Source organism: Dama dama, chromosome 3 (assembly GCF_033118175.1).
Source record: "Dama dama isolate Ldn47 chromosome 3, ASM3311817v1, whole genome shotgun sequence".
Taxonomy (NCBI): Eukaryota; Metazoa; Chordata; class Mammalia; order Artiodactyla; family Cervidae; genus Dama; species Dama dama.
The window spans coordinates 63,934,776-63,955,789 of record NC_083683.1 but is presented as its reverse complement, the minus strand read 5'-3'; the positions used below and the strand labels follow the sequence as shown (position 1 = coordinate 63,955,789).

Genomic DNA, 21,014 nt, shown 5'->3' with positions numbered 1-21,014 from the left:
CTCCAACAGGCCAGGCACACTCCTGCCGCGACACCTTCACACTTTTTGCTTCCTTTGCCTGTGGCACTCTTTCCGCTTATCTGTACAGCCATTCTCCTCTCCTTTAGGATTCTGCTTAAATACTATCTAAGTAACTTCCATCCTCTGCCTTATTGCTCTAACTCATCACCCTCTAACAAGACAACACACACATGTGTAAATAAATCTACCCCTAAAAGGTGACCTCCCACAGAATCGGGGACTTTGCTTTATTTATTGCCTAGTACCAGCTCTGAGGGGTGCTGAAGTACTTGGTGAATGAACGCCCTATGGGGGGTTGTCATTAGAACCATCTCAGACAGGGAAGGAGAGTCCCAAATTCATGTTCCCGTTTGAGTATTTTTTTTTTTTTTTTAAATATATAATACCCAATGCCTGAAGAACTTCCCTGCCTCTATTCCCTTACCCTCATGATGAAGCTGTCATCCTGCAGCCTGTGAGTAAAACTGGGGTCAAGAGTAGGAACCCTTACAGTGTAAAACCTCTTCAAAGTAATCTCCACAGTATTAGAGATTAGCCTTTGGAAAAGGGATTTGCTGCTGGAATTTCAAAAACATTAGATCTGAGCCTGGCTTAATTACAAAGAAAAACACTCTCAGGAATCTTTAACCAGCTGAAAATATTCTTCACCAGTTAGATCAAGTTATTATTCATGCTACTCAATGTGAACAAATATAACTAAAGGTTTCTGAGGCAGAGTCTTTAGTTAAGCATGAGCTAAACTGCAAGGACAGAGCTTCAGTAACTCACCAAGACATCTGTTAGATAGTCCACACTGTAGTTTTCGCCGTGCTTCCGTGCCTTCCCATTGATAGAGAGAGTGTAATTATAATATTTAGAATTCTTTTCCTATCAAAGAGAGGAAAGTGAGTTTTTTTTTTTTCTTTTTAATGAGGCCAGCATACAAAATGAAAGTTGAAAACCATACTGGGCTAAACTGTACTCTGCTTAAACAGTGATAAGACATAAAAGGTAACTGCTCAAGTCAATACTGAATTAGACTTCTTGACTACGGTTTTATGAGCAGAGTTTCCATAATATGTTTAGTTAAAAACCCAGAAACAGATCCGGTACAACAGCAAAATATGTTGCTAAACCTTGTGGAATGCAAGAAAAATATCTCACGACAGAGTGACTCACAAATCAACAGACTTTTAAGGAGATGAAGTGGCCAACCATAACAGCAAACCAAGTAATGTCAGTATCAGAGCTACAGCAGAAAGTAACAAGCATCTGTAGGGTTCTGTGTAATCGTCGCTGACTTCACTGTTCACTCACCAATGCATACCAGTAACTCCAGCCCAGAGGAACGTGTCCGAGTCCACCTGCATCTGGGGCTCCATACTGGAAAGCAAGACAAGCAATGTCTTAGAAGTTCACGGGATGTGACCAGACCAGAAAGAAACACGGAACTGTCAGAATCTTTTTACATCAGTGCCTGAAACATGGTAAGTGCTTAATTTCCACAAGTACAAAAGTCAATTGAAAAGCGAAGAACGCTACAGACCTAGGAATTTCTGAAGCGTAAGTTGGCAAACTATGGCTGGTGGGCCAAATCCAGCCTGCCAACTGCTTAGCTGGCAAGCTAAGAATTTTCTTCCAAACATTAAAAAATATAAACACTAAAACAAATAAACAAACAAAAAAAAAAACCCCAAATCCACCAAACAAAATCAAATATACTTGAATGAAAAAAAAATCAAAAGAGGATTATTTTTTTGACAATTTGCCTGAAGTTTAAACTTCAGTGAGGGTGAAGCCTTACTGAAACACGGCACCCTCACTGGCTTCCGCAGGTCTGTGGCTGCGTTCCAGCGACAATGACACAACTGAACAGTCACTACACAGACATACGGCCTGCAAAAGCCTGAGATAGTTACTCTTGGTCCTCTTCAGGAAAAGGCAATAGAGCTAAAGCCATAGGGCTCATCTGTTGAGCTACTGATTGCATAGACTGGTCTAGCCAGCCTTGTGGCTAACTGCCCAAATCAGGCTATAAGCTCTCAGTCTATCACTTCGGCTCTCCTGAAGATGGAAGTCCCTTTTTGCTATTTTATGTTTATTTTTTACCCATGCCACATGGCATGTGGGATCTTAGTTCCTCGACCAGGGACTGAACCCGCACCCTGTGAACTGGAAGCTCGGAGTCTTAACCACTGGACCACCACGGAACTCCCTGAAGACTACATTTGGATTCAATTTATCTGATGAGATGAATCAAGTGAAGAGACCACAGAGTCATCCCATTTTATCTTGACAAGGCTTAACACTGACCCTTTAATGCAGTACCTCTAAGAACTAATTCTTTGTAGTTTGAAGAATTTCTAATTTTGTGTATGTTAGAAGATCTTCAATATGAAAAGTAGTGTACGTTCTCTTTATGACCTGTAGCCATAATCCATCACACTTATTACTCACGACTCTTCAAACTGAGTCATTTTTCATCAAACCCACAAAGCTGAAAATTCCCCCAATTATTACAGGAAGGGAGAGAATTAACAAAATTCAGATCAGATATTAAGATCTCTAGCAACCATGGATAAAGTACATAAGAAAACATACATGTTCTCTTTGTCCTGAATCCCACTTTTACTTTAAGAGATAATCCCAAACCCTCTCAAACACATTATTTTCATTAAGCCTGAACTCTGACTAAATGCTAAGGCCAGTGTAGTGGACTCAAGGCCCTGAAGCCTGGCCTGGGCAAGTCACAATGAGGCCTCCTTCATCCCGGGCCTTCAAGGCCAGCCCGCTAACGACTCAGGCACATAATTCAGTGGCCTGAATGTCTCAGGCGTGGGCGCTCTTCCTTCATCACTGATCTCCCCACAATCTGTTTCCAGTTTCCAAAAAATGGGTTAAGTTATTATTCAGGAAAGAAGCGCAAAGGAAAAAATTCTTCACTCTGGTCCTGATAAAGGAGAAATGGAAACAAAGATACCATGACGACCATGTGACAAGCAGAATTCTTGAGGGAAAAAAGGGAAGATGTCTCAGGCCACTGTGGTCTGAAGACAATTTTAAAATAAATGATCCAGAGACTGTCTGAAGAAAGAATAACCACCATGTCCAAATCCCGTAAATTACGTTCATGTAAATAAGTTCCTGTTTAACAGGTAGATTAAGAGAAATGCCAGACACCCAAAAACCCTTTAACATGACTTGAATGGATACTAATTAAAAAACAATTAACATGAATTATATAAATTCACATTTCAGGAGCTGTTATTAACAAAACAAAAGGGAATAATTAGACCATTCAACATACCTCATTTAAGTATTTCCCTGCAAAAAAGGTCTGATACCCACACATGGATCTGAGAATTGCTGGGAAAGTATTCGGCTCTTGGATCTTCTGCCAAGACTTACTGCTGCAGTTCCCCTCCAGAGTGTTGTTAACCACGTGATGATTGTGCGGGTACTTCCCTGTCAGGATGCTGGCTCGGCTTGGGCAGCAGAGAGCACTTGGTACGTACTACAAAGGGAAGAGAAGCCAGAGAGACAGTTACACAAGACAGACGGATTTCTCATCATTTCTAATCAGAATAGAGAAAGCTGCTCAGTTCCCCTAACTTCAAATCTCTAATTTCCCGTGGGATAGGGATTTTCTTTATAGATAACACACTCCAGAGCTGCTTTAAGTTCTCTAGTGGAGACATGAAACAGAACAACCAAGAGAACACACCTCTTTTTCCGCTAGTTTCTTTTTATAGGATAACCTGAAGCTGTTCTAATCTCATCGGCCAAAGAAATGTTACATACAAGGAACACAGCATGCTGGGAGCGAGGTCCCGAGCAAACATGAAGAATACTCCTTGAATCTAGAGCAGCTGAGAAGTAGGGAGTCATTTTCAGGCTGATCTGGAGTTTTCGCTTACCTGCATCACTTTATACACTGGACATAGATTTTTTTTTTCCTACTCTAATTATGTATCCATTAGCTCCTATCATCAACAGAATTACCCTATTTGACCTAGTAATATTTGTCTAGGTCCTAACACTCATTACCTATCCACTTTATAGAAGGGTAATAGTAGCTTATACTCACACCAGCAGAGCAGGAATGCTCATTTTGCTCACCCTTGCCAGAATTACGTATTATCCCTTTGAAACAATTCACATTTCTTTGGCCTTTTAAATTGGAATTGGCGTTCTTAAATACTGGTGAGGATGAACATTCTCCACATGCATACTGATCAGTTGTGTTCATGTGAATGGTCTGTTCACGCACTTTGCACATTTTCCCTCCTGTTGCCTAAGTTTTTTAAGACTTCTCTGGTGGCTCAGACAGTCAAGTGTCTGTCTGCCTACAATGCAGGAGACCCGGGTTCAATCCCTGGGTTGGGAAGATCTCCTGGAGAAGGAAATGGCAACCCACTCCAGTATTCTTGCCTGGAAAATCCCATGGATGGAAGAGCCTGGTAGGCCACAATCCATGGGGTCGCAGAGAGTCGGACACGACTGAGCGACTTCACTCACTCACTACATAAGCTTTAATGAAGGATTCAATCATACTACAAATACTTCCTAGCTTTTACTTTTGCTTTTAATTTGGTTGGATGTTTTGACTTTTGTAATTTTCACACTGGCAACTCTTTAACTCTCCTTTTTTATTTCCTGACCTATTTTTTGGCCAGTGCTATGCTGTTCACTGGATCTTCATATTACATTTCAGGGTCTGGTAGAGATATCTCTTTAAAATTTTTACCTTGATTATTCTAACCTACTTATTATTCCAGATAACTTTGGAATCACTAAATTCAGCCTAAAAAGAATCCCACTGGGATTCTGATTAGAATAAGCATTTTATAACGTGTCTCTCCACAGAAAATGATGTGTATAACTATGCATGAAGTACTTTATCACTCACCAAATATTCTAACTGCATTTACAGGTCTTAACCATTACTGTACACCACTAGCTATTCCTAGAGCCTATATTTTCCTGCCTTTGTACCAGTGGGATCACTTCTCCCCCCACCTCATGTTTCTCTAACTAGTTACATGGAAGAAAGTTATTTATAGATTTTCATTTCTAACTTACTAAATTCTATTAATTTAAAAGCTTTCCAACAACTCTCTTATGATTTCTAAGTAGAAACTTCAGACAAGTGGAAATAACAATTTTGGTCTTCACAAGACTTATGCCAATGACTAGACAGTTCAGCAGATGATTAAGTGAGAGATACTGGGCCCTTGTTGTCTTCCCTAAGAACAGTACCCTGAGACTTTAATCTTAACTATAAGTTGTGCTATTTGTTTGAAATAGTCATCATAGTGCATTCTTCTAATGGTTTAACAAGTTACAAGAAAAGGGGTGCCAACATTTCAGAGGACTTTTTTTTTTTTTGGATGCAGACCATTTTTAATGGTCTTTCTTGAATTTGTTAAAATACTGCTTTTACGTTTTTGTTTTTTGGCTGCAAGCATGTGGGATCCTAGCTCCCAGACCAGGAATCAAACTCTTACCCTCCCCCCCACCCCCCAACGTTGGAAGGCAAAGTCCCAACCACTGGACCACCAGGGAAGTCCCTCAGAGGAGTTTTAAATATCTGTTGAGACAACCATCTAATTTTCCTTCTTTTAATCACCGTTGGTGGACGATATAATAACCACCATTACGTAGTGGCACTTACTATAAGTCAGGCATTGATATAAGTGCTTGCTTTACCTGTAACAATCCATTTAACCTCTGAGATAGGCTTTAGTATTCCTATTTACAAATGGGGAAACCAAAGGCAAAAAAGCTTAATAACTTGCTCAAGGAAGCACATCTAGAAAAGAGACAGCTAGAACATTCAAAACACAGTGGTCTGGTTCCAGAGTCTGTGCTCTTTACCACAACACTGCTGCTCTTCAAAGGATTTCCTGACACGAAGCTATGCTGCCACTGACTTGGTTATGAACACGGTTCCTGAATTTGATCTGTCAGTATTTTGTTTTGGATCTTTGCATTTATGTTTATATATGAACATACACACATGTATTAATATACATGTATATGTATGTACACACATACGCACAGTTGTCAGGTTTGTTCTGTTTTCTTGGTATTATCTTTGCTAGGTTTGACTATAAGGGTTAATTGGGCTTTGTAAAGTAGCCTGCAAGCTTTCACCATGGGACACTTTTATAGAGTATACAAATGATACCCAATTCTTACAATCCGTTTTCAAACCTCCAATCATGAAAGTTTAAATAAACTTCTCTAGTTCTGAGGTGCAGATCAGAATGGCTTACAAGATACCTGCCATTAATTTTCAATAGTTAAGTAGTAATATTTCAATTAAAAGAACTTACATCACATTAAATAGAACCTTTCCTTCAGATCAGGCATTTAACTAGAAGAAAAACCATAAAAAATACAGTAGACTACTCAAAAGAGTGTTTCTTCTTAGAATATAAACACAAGAACTTAACAAAATTAAATCAGCTTCAAAACTTACAGCACTGGAGAAAGTCATTCCCATTTCTCCAATGAGAGCCTTGGTTTTCTTCAGTGGTGTCTGTAAAATAATAAATATCTGTCAAACAATTTCTTCCAATAAACTAAAACACACAGGACAAAATTTGTGTTTTTTGATTACTCTCAACCTTTTATTCCCAAATGATCAGCTCCATCTGACACTAAGAAACAGCTGAGAGTCCCGTGTGATTCCGGAGATGAACCCAAGTTTGGTTCCAGTCAGTTATGTCCTGTGCAAAAGTTCAGGTAGTTAGAATGCTTGCAGGAAGGGAAAGTTCACAGCTGAAGGCATTATTCTAGCAACGCTGATTTCAATGTAAGGAGACCTTGATGCCCTTCTCTCATTTGTCACCATCCCCCTTACAAAAAGACAGGGTATATCTACCTCCATTAATTCATCTTTAGAAGCGGAATTGTGGAAAACGATATGAAAGGAGCCTTTCACCCCTTAAAACAGAAATAAACCAACACAGGTTCTAAAAGTCAGACAAGGCCCCCAAACTAACTCAAATATCAGTCACTTGGCATACAGCCCAGATGCACAATTTCTGACTACAAGCTCATGGCCCTCTGCACTAGACAACCATCACCTCAGGTAAAACTTGAGCCAAAGGGCAAACAGATCTACATAGAACCTCATCAAGCAAAAGACTAGTCAGAAATTACTTTGTTTATATCCTTGCTTTTTATCTTTTGCTCAAAATTTAAGATCCTGACAAGTATAGAAAACAACTAGTTTCAAATCCTATGGTGAGGACAGAAAGCATGATGTTGGTCATTTAGATACAAATATAATAGTAATAAACACTAGTAATCTTTATTCAGATTCCAGACAGCAAGAAAGGACAATCTGAAGCAGCTCATTTTAGCTGTATTATATGAGTCAGTTCATGATTCTGAAGTGCCTTTGAAAGTTGAGACCATACTGAACCCAGTTTTAAGTGTATTTTGTTGTGTAAAAATTCCTTACAGACTAATAACCCAAAATCACAACTGTATTAATAAGAGGGTCATTCTCACTGTATAAAAGTTACCACCATTGTTTTACATAGACGTTAGAAAACCAGCAACCCACTCCAGTATTCTTGCCTGGAGAATCCCATGGACAGAGGAGGCTGGCGGGCTACAGTCCCCAGCGTTGCAAAGAGTCGGACATGACTGAGCGACTTCACTTCACTAGAAAACCTAAAGAATCCATTAGCTTGAGAATTCTCACTCATTCAAGAACTCTGAAAAAGCATTTGACAAAACTCAACATCCATTTATGACAAAAATTCTCAAAGTAGATAGACAAGGAATGTGCCTCAACATAATAAAGGTCATATATAACAAGTTCATAGATAACATCCTACTCAGCAGTTTTCTTCTAGGATCAGGAACAAGACAAGGATACCCTCTCTCGCCAATTTTATTCCACATAGTTTCAGAAGTCCTAACCACTGCAATCAGAGAAGAAAAAGAAAAGAAATCCAAATTGCAAAGGAAGGAGTCAAACTGTCACTGTCTGAAGACAACATGATACTATGCATAGAAAATCCAAATCCATCACCAAAAAACTACCAGAGCTCAATGAATCTGGTAAAGTTGCAGGACACATTAATATGCAGTTAATAAAGTTAATATGGTGTTGCATTTCTCTACACTAACAAAGAATTATCAAAAAGAAATTAAGGAAACGATCTCATTTATAATCACATCAAAAAGAATAAAATACCTAGGAATAAACTTACCTAGGGAAGTCAAAGACCTGCACTCACCAAATTGTAAGATGGTGATGAAACAAACTGAAGAACACACAAACAGGTGGAAAGATACATCTGACTGATGGATCAGAAAAACTAACATTGTTAAAATGACCAAACTACCCAAGGCAATCTACAGATTCAATACAATTTCTATCAAAATACCAATGCCATTTTTCACAGTGCTAGAACAAACCATTTTTCAATTTGTATGGAAACACAGAAAACCCTGTAGAGCCAAAATGACCTTGAGTAAAGAGCATGGAGCTGGAGGCCTCATGCTCTTTTGCTTCAGACTATACTACAAAGTTACAGTAATCAAAATAATATGGTACTGGCACAAAAACAGACATGTAGATCAATAGAACAGAATAGAGAGAAATAAACCCACACACTTGTGATCTATTAGCATATGACAAAGGAAGCAAGAATATACAACAGAGAAAAGACAATCTCTTCAATAAGTGCTGCTGCCAAAACAGGATGGCTTCATGTAAGAGAATGAAATTAGAACATTTTCTCCCACCATATGCAAAAATAAACTCAAAATGGACTGAAGACCTAGATGTAAGACTGGAAACCATAAAAATCATTAGGAAAAGAGAGGCAAAATGCTCTCTGACATACATAGTAGTAATATATTTTTGGATCTGCCTCCTAAGGCAAGAAACAAAATAAAAAACACATGGAACCTAATGAAATTTAAAAGCCTATGCCCAACAAACTATTGACCGAAGAGCAATAAAAACCTACTGAATGGAAGAAAACAGGGGCAAATGATATGACTGACAAGAGATCAACATTAAATATATAAACAGCTCATATAACCTAGTATTAAAAAACAAACCAACCCTGATTAAGAAACAGAAGCCCAGGGCGTCCCTGGTGGCTCAGTGGTAAAGAATCCACTTGCCAATGCAGGAGAGAAGGGTTTGATCCCTGATCCAGAGATCCCACATGCCCCAGAGCAACTAAGCCTGGGACCCACAACTACTGAGCCCATGGGCTGCAACTGCAGAAGCCTGTGTGCCCTGAAGACCATGCTCCACAACAAGAGACGCCCACACACTGCACCTACAGAGTAGTCCCTGCAAGCCACAACTATAGAAAAGTCCATGCAGCAGTGAAGACCCAGCACAGCAAAAAAAAACTAATAAACTTACTTTTAAAAAAGAAACAGATGACCTAAACAGACATTTCTCCAAAGACATACAGATGGCCAGGCACATGAAAAAAGATGCTCAACATCATTAACCAGACAAAAGCAAATCAAAACCACAATGAGATACTACCTAACACCTGTCAGAATAGCCATTATTAAAAAAGACCACAAATAACAAATGCTAATAAGGATGTGGAGAAAAGGGAACCCTTGTACATTGTTGGTGGAAATATAAATTGGCACAGTCGCTGTGGAAATAGTATGGAGGTTCCCCAAAACACTAAAAATAGAACTACCATATGATCCAGCAATTCTACTCCTGGTTATATACCTGCAGAAAACAAAAACATTAATTTGAAAAGATACAGGCACCCCAATGTTCATAGCAGCATTATTTACAATAGCCAAGACATGGAAGCAACCTAAGTTTCCATCAGCAGATGGATGGATAAAGAAGATGAGGTATATATCTACAATGGGATATTACTTAGCCATAAAAAAAGACTAGTATTTTGCCATCTGTAACAACCTGGAGGGTATTATGGTTAGTGAAATAAATCAGACAAACACTGTATGTCATCACTTATATGCAGAAGCTAAAAAATAAAACAAACTAATGAATATAACAAAAAAGAAAGGGATTAACAGATACAGAGAACAAACTAGCGGTTTACCAGTAGGGAGGTGGAGGTGGAAGGCCCAGGACAGGAGTAAAGGATTAAAAGGTCCAAACGACTGTGAATAAAATGTTTAAGATAAGGTACACAGAAGCCCTGGCGCGGCACACAGAAGACCGCCGACAGGGGATAACTATAAACTGAGTGTGATCTATAACAACCTTGAATCACTATGTTGCACACCTGAAACATATTGTAAACCAACATACCTGAATACAAGAAAAAAAAAAAACCACTATAGTCAGAACAGAAATAGTATAAAAACAGAGACACAGATTAAGAGAACAGAACAGAGATCCTAGGAATAAATCCACACACTGAGGGTCAATTCATTTATGACAAAGGAGCCAAGAATATACAGTGGGAAAGGAATAGACAATAAATGTTGCTGGGAAAGCTGGACAGCCTCACGAAAATCAATAAAGCCAGAACACTCCCTCACACCATACACAAAAACAAACCCAAAATGGCTTAAAGGCTTAAATATGACACCATAAAATTCCTAGAAGGAGGAGGCAAAACACTCTGACATAAACTGCAGCAATATTTTCTTATATCAATCTCTCAAGACAAAAGAAATAGAAGCAAAAATAAACAAATGGGACCGAGTCAAACTTACAAGCTTTTGCACACAAAGGAAATCATAAACTAAAAGACAACCTATGGACTGAGAGAAAATAGCTGCAAAGAATGGGACCCACAAGGGGTTAATTTCCAAAATATACAAACAGATCAGTATCAAAAAAACAAAAACCCAATCAAAAAGTCTTCTTTTGAAGAGTTAGGTCTTTTGAAAGTTAGGTCTTCTGCCCTGACAAGATACTTCTCCAAAGAAGACATACAGATGGCCAACAGGCACAGGAAAAAATGCTCAACATTGTTTAATTATTAGAGAAATGTAAATCAAAACTACAATGAGGTATTGCCTCACACCTGTCGGAATGGCCATCATCAAGAAGTCTACAAATAATGATAGAGAGGGTGAGGAGAAGAGAGAATTTTCCAACAATGCTGGTATGAACGTAAATTGTTGCAGCCACTATGGAGAACAGTATGATGGTTCCTTAAGAAACTAAAAGTATAATTACAATATGATCCAGCAGTCTCACTCCTCAGCATGTATCTGGAAAAAGACTAACAGTCTAAAATTTGCAAAGATACACACACCCCAATGTTCACAGCAGCGCTATTTACAACATCCAACATGTGGAAGCAACCTAAATGTGCATCAATAGATGAAATAAGATGTGGGGTGTGTATGTGTGTGTGTGTGTGTACACACACACACACATATACACACAGTGGAATATTACTCTGTAATAAAAAGGATGAAATTCTGAAAATTTGCCATTTGCAGCAACATGGATGGACCTAGAGATGATCATAATAAGTAAGGACACAGAAAGACATACTATATTATATGATATACTTGTATGTGGAATCTAAAAAAATAATACAAATGAACTTATTTACAAAAACAAAAACAGACTCACAAACATAGAAAACAAGCTTATGGTTATCAAAGGTGGGGGATGAAGAGATAAATTAGGAGTATGGGATTAACAGATCCACATAACTATATGTAAGACAGATTAAAAAAACAAAAACTTACTATGTACCATGGAGAACTATGGGCTTCCCAGGTGGCACTGTTGGTAAAGAATCTGCCTGCCAAGGAGATGCCAGAGATGTGGGTTCAATCCCTAGGTTGGGAGGATCTCCTGGAGGAGCAAATGGCAGTCCACTCCAGTATTCCTGCCAGTAAACTCCATGGACAGAAGAGCTTGGCAGAATACAGTTCATGCAGTTGCAAAATAGTTAGACATGACTTAATGACTAAACAACAACAATAACAATATGGAACTATATTTACTATCTTACTGTAAACTATAATGGAAAGGAATCTGAAAAAGTATATGTATATATACAACTAAATCACTTTGCTGAACACCTGAAACACAAGATTGTAAATCAACTACAGCTCAATTAAAGAATAAAAAAATCTACAGCACAAAGGAAACTTACTGAATGGGAGAAAATATCTGCAAGTCAGACTTGATAAAGGATTAATATGCAAAATATATAAAGAACTCATACAATTCAATAGCAAAAACAATCGCCAACTAAAAAATGCACAGAAGCTCTGAATAGATGTTTTTCCAGAAAAGACATATGAATGGCCATAAGGTACATGAAAAAATATTCAATGTTTCTAATTGTCAGGGAAATGCAAATGAAAACCACAATGAGATAGAACTTCCCACCTGTTAAAATGGCTATACTCAAAAAGACAAGAAATTAAAAACACAATGAGATAGTATCTCATATCTATTAGAATGACTATTATTATAAAGACAAGAGATAAAAAGTTCTGTGGCAGTCTGGATGGGAGGGGAGTCTGGGGGAGAACTGATACATGTGTATGCATGGCTGAGTTCCTTCTCTGTTCACCTGAAACCATAACAACATTGTTAATCGCTATACCCCAATACAAAATTAAAAGTTTTTTAAAAATAAATATATGCACAACTTCAAAAAAATGTGTTGGTAATATAGAAAATAGGGAACCCTTACCAGGCTTCCCCGGTGGTTTAGACGGTAAAGAATCTGTCTGTCTGCAGTGTGGGGGACCTGGGTTTGATCTCTGGGTCGGAAAGATCCCCTGGAGAAGGAAATGGCAACCCACTCCAGTATCCTTGCCTGGAAAATTCCATGGACGAAGGAGCCTGGCAGGCTACAGTCCATGGGGTCGCAAAGAGTCGGACACAACTGAACAAGCTGACTTCCTTTCTTTCTTATGTAACTGTTGATGGAAATATAAACTGGTTCAGCCAGTATGAAAAATCATATGGAGGTTCCTCAAAAAATTAACAATACAACTAACCATATGATCCAGCAGTTCCACTTCTGAGTATCTGAAGAAAATGAAAATGCTAACTTCAGAAGATACGTGTACCCACATGTTCACTGCAGCATTATTTACAACAGCCAAGACATGGAAACAGCCTCAATGTCCACTGACAGATGAATGGGTAAAGAGGATATTGTACATACATACAATGGAATAATACTCAACCATAAAAAAAGAATGAAAATATGCCATTTGCAGTGAATCCATAGGGAGGGGAAATAGGAATGCAAAGTGTAAATGGGAAAAGGACTGTGTGAGCTGATTATTAAGGGAACTTAATAATCAAATTGGTATTCATACAAAGCTATTGGAGAGTGATGTTACAGTAAGACTAAATTGTGTGATTGTAACACATTTGCTAAACAAAGTGTGCCAGGCACTGATCTAGGCAGTGGTGGACAAAAGATAGACGGTCCCTGCCCTCATGATCCTTGCACTTAAACAACAGGGAAACAGACAACTATTCCAGGCAGTGAAGAGAGCTATAAACCTGGACATCGCACTTGAGGCTGATGAGAGAAAAGGGGAAAACTACTTTAGATGGGTGGTCAGGAGAGGCCTCCTTCAGGATGTAACTTCAGTACTGACAGTGACATGGTGAGTCAGTCATGCAGAGTAGGAGAAGATGCTTTCAGGGTGAGTGAACAAGTAAAATGCTGCCAGAAAGAGAAAGCAACACCCATGAGGGTGGAACAAAGGCCAGTGTGCTAGAAGTAGCAAAGAAAGCAAAGGGGAGCACACGGTAAAAAGACAAGGAGAGGCAGGAGCCAGACGTCGACGCAGGGCTGTATAGTTATTCAGATTTTAGTTTAAGTCAAAGTCGCTCAGTCATGTCCAACTCTTTGAGAACCCATGGACTATACAGTCCATGGAATTTTCCAGGCCAGAATACTGGAGTGGCTAGCCTTTCCCTTCTTCAAGGGATCTTCCCAAACCAGGGATCGAACCCAGGTCTCCCTCATTGCAGGCGGATTCTTTACCAGCTAAGCCACAAGGGAAGCCTAAGAATACTGGAGTGGGTAGCCTATCCCTTCTCCAGCAGATCTTCCCGACCCAGCAATCAAACCGGGGTCTCCTGCATTGCAGGCGGATTCTTTACCAACTGAGCGATCAGGGAAGCCCTTTAGTTTAAGTAGGAAAGGTGTATTAATAACCATAACCTTTATACTGCTAAACAGTAGTACAAGGGATAACCATGCTCTATGCTTAATCAAACAAGTCCCAAACAGGAACTTGTTTGTACCAAAAATGTATATGTGAGCCCATGCTAACCTCAATGATAAAGTCAGTCCTTAAGATCTAAACACAGCGGCTGGTCAGGTTAAGGCCAAACTACATTCTTTAAGAAACAACCAATCTTACACTTGCATGTGACTAATGTGCTGCTTTACTTGTCTGAAGCAAAAAAAAAACAAAAAACCCACCAAAAACGCTAAAGGAGTCATTCACTTTCCTGGGCCCCAAACACATCTGCTCTGAAACAACATTTAGACCATTCTGATAGTTCTATGGCTAACTTTTAAAAATGAAAGATCACTTTGCCTTAAGCAAGGACATGATGTATTCATTTTTCCCCTATGTCTCCTTTCCTCACTTCCTTGAGATTTTGACCAAACATCACTTTTTCTAGAGAGAATGTCTTTAAAAAGAGCAACCTGTGCTTCACTGAAGAACACTATGTTCATCACACCGCAATAACAAAACCAATCGCAATGAATAAAACCAAGAAATGGATGAACAGTTCCCTGGGCAAAAACTAAAATGGAGTTCCACAGATGAAACCTACACCAAGAAAGATAAACTGTTAAAGATGATGCTACCACATAAAAAACTACTACTTTTTTGGTAGATGACTGCAAGATTCCAAAACCACAACCCATACATGTGCTATAATCCTCTGATCTGAGTTAGTCTGGGGGATTGACACCTGTTTACTTGCCAACTAAGGTGGCAATTCATGATCTTTTTGGGGAGGGGGGGAGGGGGCGGGGGTCAGAGACTTTCCTCTCTCCACAAAAATGAAAATAATACACACAAAGTATTGCATGTAAATTAACGAGTTGCATGACCCCACTTGTGTTCCTGAATGTCACCTGAAAAAAATCTCCGATCTATGTATGGTATAAGTGACTATGCTGATATGAGTATGTTGAATGATATCCGGTAAATCAGTATTACCACAGTATTTTAGAATAGGAGAAAAAGCATATAATCTCAGGGTTCTGAGATTACAAGATGCCAGGATTTGCCCCTCATTATAGCTATGTAAGGCTTCCCTGGTGGCTCAGTGGTGAAGAATCTACCTGCAAGGCAGGAGACCTGTGCTCGATCTCTGGGTTGGGGAGATCTCCTGGGGAAGGGAATAGCAATCCACTCCAGTCTTCTTTTCTGGGAAATCCCAGGGACAGAGGAGTCTGGCAGGCTACAGTCCAGGGGGTCACAAAGAGTCAGACACAACTGAGTGATTAAAAGCACCAACCACATTGCTATACGAAGTTTGGCCAAGTTAGTTAGCCCCTTCTAAATTTAAGTTTCTCATTTTTTACGGTAAATATAATACCTACAGCAGAGGATTCCTGTGATGACTGAAGCACAGGATAAAACACTTCACACTCTGACTAGTTCCAAAAGTGAAAGTGAAAGTCACTCAGTCAAGTTCAACTCTCTATGACCCCATGGACTATGCGATCCACGGAATTCTCCAGACCAGAATACTGGAGTGGGTAGCCTTTCCCTTCTCCAGGGGATATTCCCAACCCAGGTATCTAACCCAGGTCTCCTGTATTGCAGGAGGATTCTTTACCATCTGAGCCACCAGGAAGTCCAACTAGCTCCAAGTAGGTTCTCAAATGCCATTATTTCTTTGCTCTTCCGCTTCAAGTCTTGTTTGACAATCAGTGGTAGAATATTCTGTAAAAGATTACAGACGTCAGAATTCTCCAGAAAACTGACAGTATTAAATTTGACTTTTCCTCCACTTAATTTTGGGTCTTCTCTCCAGCACAAACATCTACAGAAAGAATTTGCTACTGCTTTAAAGGAGTAAACCTGATTAACACACTAAGGGGAAGAAACCTTAGATACACACAAACCACACTGGTGGTCTATGAGAGCTGAAGAAACTGAATCCTGAATACCTCACAGTAAAGTGATGAATTTTGTTTTCAACTGAGCTATGAAGACTTGGCCTTTTAATTAAGTCACTAAATCATTATTAATTTTTGATGGAGATGGCTTGATTTTTCTGGACAAAACACTTCAAAAATACATCCGAAAATGTGTTTAGAAAGGAGTTTCGTGGGACTTCCTTGGTGGTCCAGTGAATTCAATTCTGTGCTCCCAGTGCAGGGGGCATGGCTTCAGCCAAAAAAAGAAAAGTTTCGTTAGGAGGGTAAGTGTGGCAGCTGGAATGGTGGGAAAAAACAAGTAAAATCCAGGAAGGCCATTAAGTTAAGATTCTTCAAAGTCAGTGGGACCAAGCAGAAACTAAAAGGCAATGAGGTACACGTGGCAGGCACACGTATGGAGTTAAAATGCAAGCATCTTAAATATCATTTAGAAAAGACTCTTACACTCTTGAACACAGCTAACACATATCTACATATGGATATGCTTACCTTGACTGCCATGTTTCACACATTTTCTATTCTACTCTATTCCGCAGGAAAGTAAAAATGCTGGTGGCTACTCACTGAACTGATTTCACAACTCACTTATGGGTTGAAATCAGCAGTCTGAAGGACCCTGAGCTAGAGTGTTCCCACACAGTAAAACTTAGGAACCTCGTGCCTGAAGTGTTTCAAAGCAAAAAGAGAACTGAAAGGAAGAAAGCAATAACCAACTTGTTTTTAAAAAGATTTAAGAGGAATGCCATACCCAGGATCAGAGCACTAGTCAGGACTCTGTCTGTACAGCCACAACCACTCATGTGCCTGAGGCAAGCCACTTTATGGGCCTCCCGGAGGTATGGGGTTGAGCAGATGTTCTTGAAGGTCACAAACTTGAGAATGTGAAGATACAGAAGTAAAATTCACCCTGGCAAAGAATGAAGTCTCGGAAAAACATCCATCTGATACCAAACGGAGTGCTGACAGTATTTAATGCATCAGCCAGGTGTTCAATTAGGCTAATTGAATCTTCCTGATTCTTGTAAGGCAACGCATTCCCTGAAGAGTTCGACAACCTACCTACCAGAACACTTCATGTCAGCACTTCTTTCATAAATATGAGGCTCAGACATCGTACACAGGGTCAAATGCATAAGTGGCCTCGGTCCCTCATAGAGGCGGCTGGATTTCTCCCCTAGCCCAAAGGACAAGCAAGGCTTGCGTACTCTTAGCCATCACCTGCTCCTTATTGGTTCACCCCATCCCTGACTGACGTCCACGAGGTTGTCTCGAGACATGGAGCAAACTCCTCAGCAGTAAGATCCAGACTGGAAGCTCTGTGTGTGGACCCAGAACCCACACAAGAGAAAGAGGAAGCAGAGTCCTTCACCTCTACAAGCGGGCGTATGGGCACGGCGCGGCGAAAGCAAATCAGCTCGGGGTAGAGGTAGCGAGGTGAGGGAGTCCGGGTGGGGAAGAAGGGTCAGAAACCCCGGAGTCAGCCCAGGAGGTGGAGGGGCGGGGCAGAAATAAAAAGAAGAGTTACCATGCCGCCGAGCACTTCGTCCTGGTCGTCAGCGAGAAGCAGCACCACATTGGGCCTCCGAGAGCCCTTCGCCGCCCCGGAGACCCCCAGGCAACCACCCAGCAGCAGCAGCAGCAGCAGCGGCGGCGGCGGCGCTGGGCTGCCGGAGGGCAGGTGGCGGGGGCCGCCTCGCCGGGGCCTATCTGGGGCCAGAGACAGGAGCCGCATGGCGGACAGGGCTCCGGGGGGACCCCGGGCGCAGTGGAGAGACGCGCGGACGACTGGAGAGCGAGAAGCCCGGGAGCAACTGGAAGAAAAGGGTGTACAGTGAAGGGGCACGGGCTCGGGTCAGGCGTTTTCTCCCGGGCGCGATCACGTGAATCGGGGGCAGGAGGCGGAGCACGCCGTGCGGTCACGTGACGGGCGGCGGGGCGGGGCTTCGGACGGAAAGGGAGCCGGGCGGGAGCAGCTGGTAGGGAAAGCGGGAAGTGGCCTGGAAGGGGCGAGAAGGCTGCCGATCGGCGGACCCGCCCTTGCTCCCAACTCGGGCAGAGGTTGGGTTCTGGTAGGACCTGTTTCGGAGTGCTTTGCGCAGGGATGAAAATGGGGGGAAGATCGGATAAAAGGGAATCAGCCAATAGGAAGCAGTTAACGGCATCCGGTCCAAACACTTCATGGCAAGTAAATGAGGAATCAATGGAAACAGTGACAGACTTTATTTGGGGGAGCTCCAAAATCACTGCAGACGATGACTGCAGCCATGAAATTAAGACGCTTGCTCCTTGGAAGAGAAGCTATGACCAATCTAGACAGCGTATTAAAAAGCAGAGATTGAAAAGAAAAAGCAGAGATATTACTTTGCCAACAAAGGTCCGTCTAGTCAAAGCTATGGTTTTTCCGGTAGTCATGTATGGATGTGAGAGTTGGACTAAAAAGAAAGCCGAATGCCGAATAATTGATGCTTTTGAACTGTGGTGTTGGAGAAGACTCTTGAGAGTCCCTTGAACTGCAAGGAGATCCAAACAGTCCATCCAAAAGGAAATCAGTCCAGAATATTAGCTGGAAGGACTGATGCTGAAGCTGAAACTCCAATACTTTGGCCACCTGATGCGACAAACGGACTCATTTGAAAAGACCCTGATGTTGGGAAAGATTGAAGGAGAGAGGAGAAGGGGACAACAGAGGGTGAGATGGTTGGATGGCATCACTGACTGGATGAGTTTGAGCAAGCTCCTGGAGTTGGTGATGTACAGGGAAGCCTGGTGTGCTGCAGTCCATGGGGTCGCAGAGTCGGACACGACTGAGCGACTGAACTAAAAAGGGGGAATATGCCTTCCAGGTAGTGGAAGCTGGTGGGCAAAGTCTGGGTCTTACTGTATTTAATCCCTGAGTCAACAAACGCTATTGAAAGCCCTTATATATAAAATAACTTTTAATATTTCCTTCAGCTCATTTTAACTGTAAACCTGTCTATACTATTCCTCAGCTGATATATGATGTCAAACCAACAGTTTCAAGATATTTTGGCAGCCTAAATATCCCTTGATGGATTTGGGAGTATTTACCCTAACATTCAGTTGGTGAGTTTTTGAAAGACCTCTTAGATGATGTTGGAAGCTGTGCAATTAAGCAAAAATCAATGCACTGCTTTATGGCTACCCAACCAAATATTAAGTAAGCTTTGGGGGGAAATTCCAGGAACCTAGGACTCCAAATATTTCTGTAATAGCTCTAGGACAGCAGTTACTCTGCCCAAGTCTAGGGAACAGAACCATCTCTGGCCTTGGAGCGTATATGTTTAGTGAGATAAGTCATACTGAGAAAGACAGATACTCTGTGTTATTATTTATATGTGGAATCTAAAAAAGAAAACAAACTAGTGAATATAGCAATAGCAAAAGAAATATCCCTGGCAAGGTGAACAAGCCTTGTTATCAACTGAGGACAGCAGGCTGTACCTTCTGTTTCCCAACAGATAGAGTGTATTTTCTCTAAGCTGAGCCCTCTGACTGGAAGTCTTCAAACTTGTGGAAGCTCTGTAGTAGTATAAGGTAAAAATAATTATGGAAGGGCTTAGGAATATCATACATGCAACTAGCAGGCTTATGCAAAAGGTAATGTCCTTTGTTTTATCACTAATTTTTAATAGTAAGTACAGAAGATAAGAGAATCTTTTAAAAGTGAAGTAGAATATATAAACAAATAACTAGGAAGGACCTACCATATGATACAGGAAACTCTTACTCAATACTCTGTAATGACTTGTATGGGAAAAGAATTTAAAAAAGAGTGGATTTAACATATGCATAACTGATTCACTTTGCTATATAACAGAAACCAACACAACATTTTAAATCAGCTATACTCCAAAAAAGTTTCTTAAAAATGCTGTGAAAAAAGAGAATGCAGTAGGTTTCCACTGTAAAAGAAAATTGTGTTGGGAATCTGGTCAGAGTACTCCCCAGATGGCCTGTGTAGTGTGTTTCAGCCTCAAGGTTGGCTAATTTTGCACCCTGATGGAAAAACTAACTCCTATGTGTTCAGACTTCAAGGCTTCCAGTAAGACTTTCTGCGCAAATAAAAATCTATCTGCACTGATGATCCAAGTTGTAAAATTTTATCACTGTTTTTGTTTCGAAACTAGATTGTAAATTATTTGAGGCCAGAGACTGTACAATTAGATACCAGCTTTGTTCCAAATGTTAGGCTCGTGCTGAGGACACACTGTTCCTCTTTCATGGAATTTGCAATCTAATGGCAGAGAAATTTGGGGCTTGCCAGGTGGCTCAGTGGTAAAGAATCTACTTGGCTAAGGCAGGAGACACAGGAGACTCGGATTTGATCCCTGGGTCAGGACGATCCCCTGGAGAAGGAAATGGCAATCCATTCCAGTATTCTTGCTAGGAAAATCCCACAGACAGAGGAGTCTGGAGGGCTACAGTCCATAGGGTCACGACGAGTTGGACATGACTGATCATGCACCCACAGGAGAGAAACACACAGTATAACAATCATAAAAGTATATAATTGGGAGGGGGGATCGGGATTGGGAATACATGTAAATCCATGGCTGATTCATATCAATGTATGACAAAACCCACTGGAAAAAAAAATAATAATAATACAAAAAAAAAAGTATATAATTGCAAATAGGGAAACATGCTATGAAGGAAAAGTAGAATGTGATGAGCATTTAAGGGGGTAGTTCAGTTCAGTCACTCAGTCGTGTCTGACTCTTTGCAACCCCACGGACTGCAGCATGCCAGGCCTTCCTGTCCATCACCAACTCCGGGAGCTTGCTCACATGCATGTCCATTGAGTCGGTGATGCCATCCAACCATCTCATCCTCTGTCGTTCCCTTCACCTCCCACCTTCAATCTTTCCC

The 21,014-nt window shown here is 40.8% G+C and overlaps 1 protein-coding gene across 1 annotated transcript in view; it reads right to left on the bottom strand.

Annotated features, from left to right (window-relative positions):
• Positions 1-18,003, bottom strand: part of GNS (glucosamine (N-acetyl)-6-sulfatase) — a 46,645-nt gene extending 28,642 nt beyond the window's left edge. Inside the window, exons 1-5 of the mRNA XM_061130802.1 lie at positions 17,650-18,003; positions 6,485-6,544; positions 3,308-3,514; positions 1,318-1,383; positions 790-888 (exon numbers count right to left, since the gene is read on the bottom strand). Of these exons, the coding sequence (XP_060986785.1) occupies positions 790-888; positions 1,318-1,383; positions 3,308-3,514; positions 6,485-6,544; positions 17,650-17,856 (639 nt within the window). The 5' untranslated portion in view covers positions 17,857-18,003. The remainder of the gene's footprint in view (positions 1-789; positions 889-1,317; positions 1,384-3,307; positions 3,515-6,484; positions 6,545-17,649) is intronic.
• Positions 18,004-21,014: the final 3,011 nt, after the last annotated feature.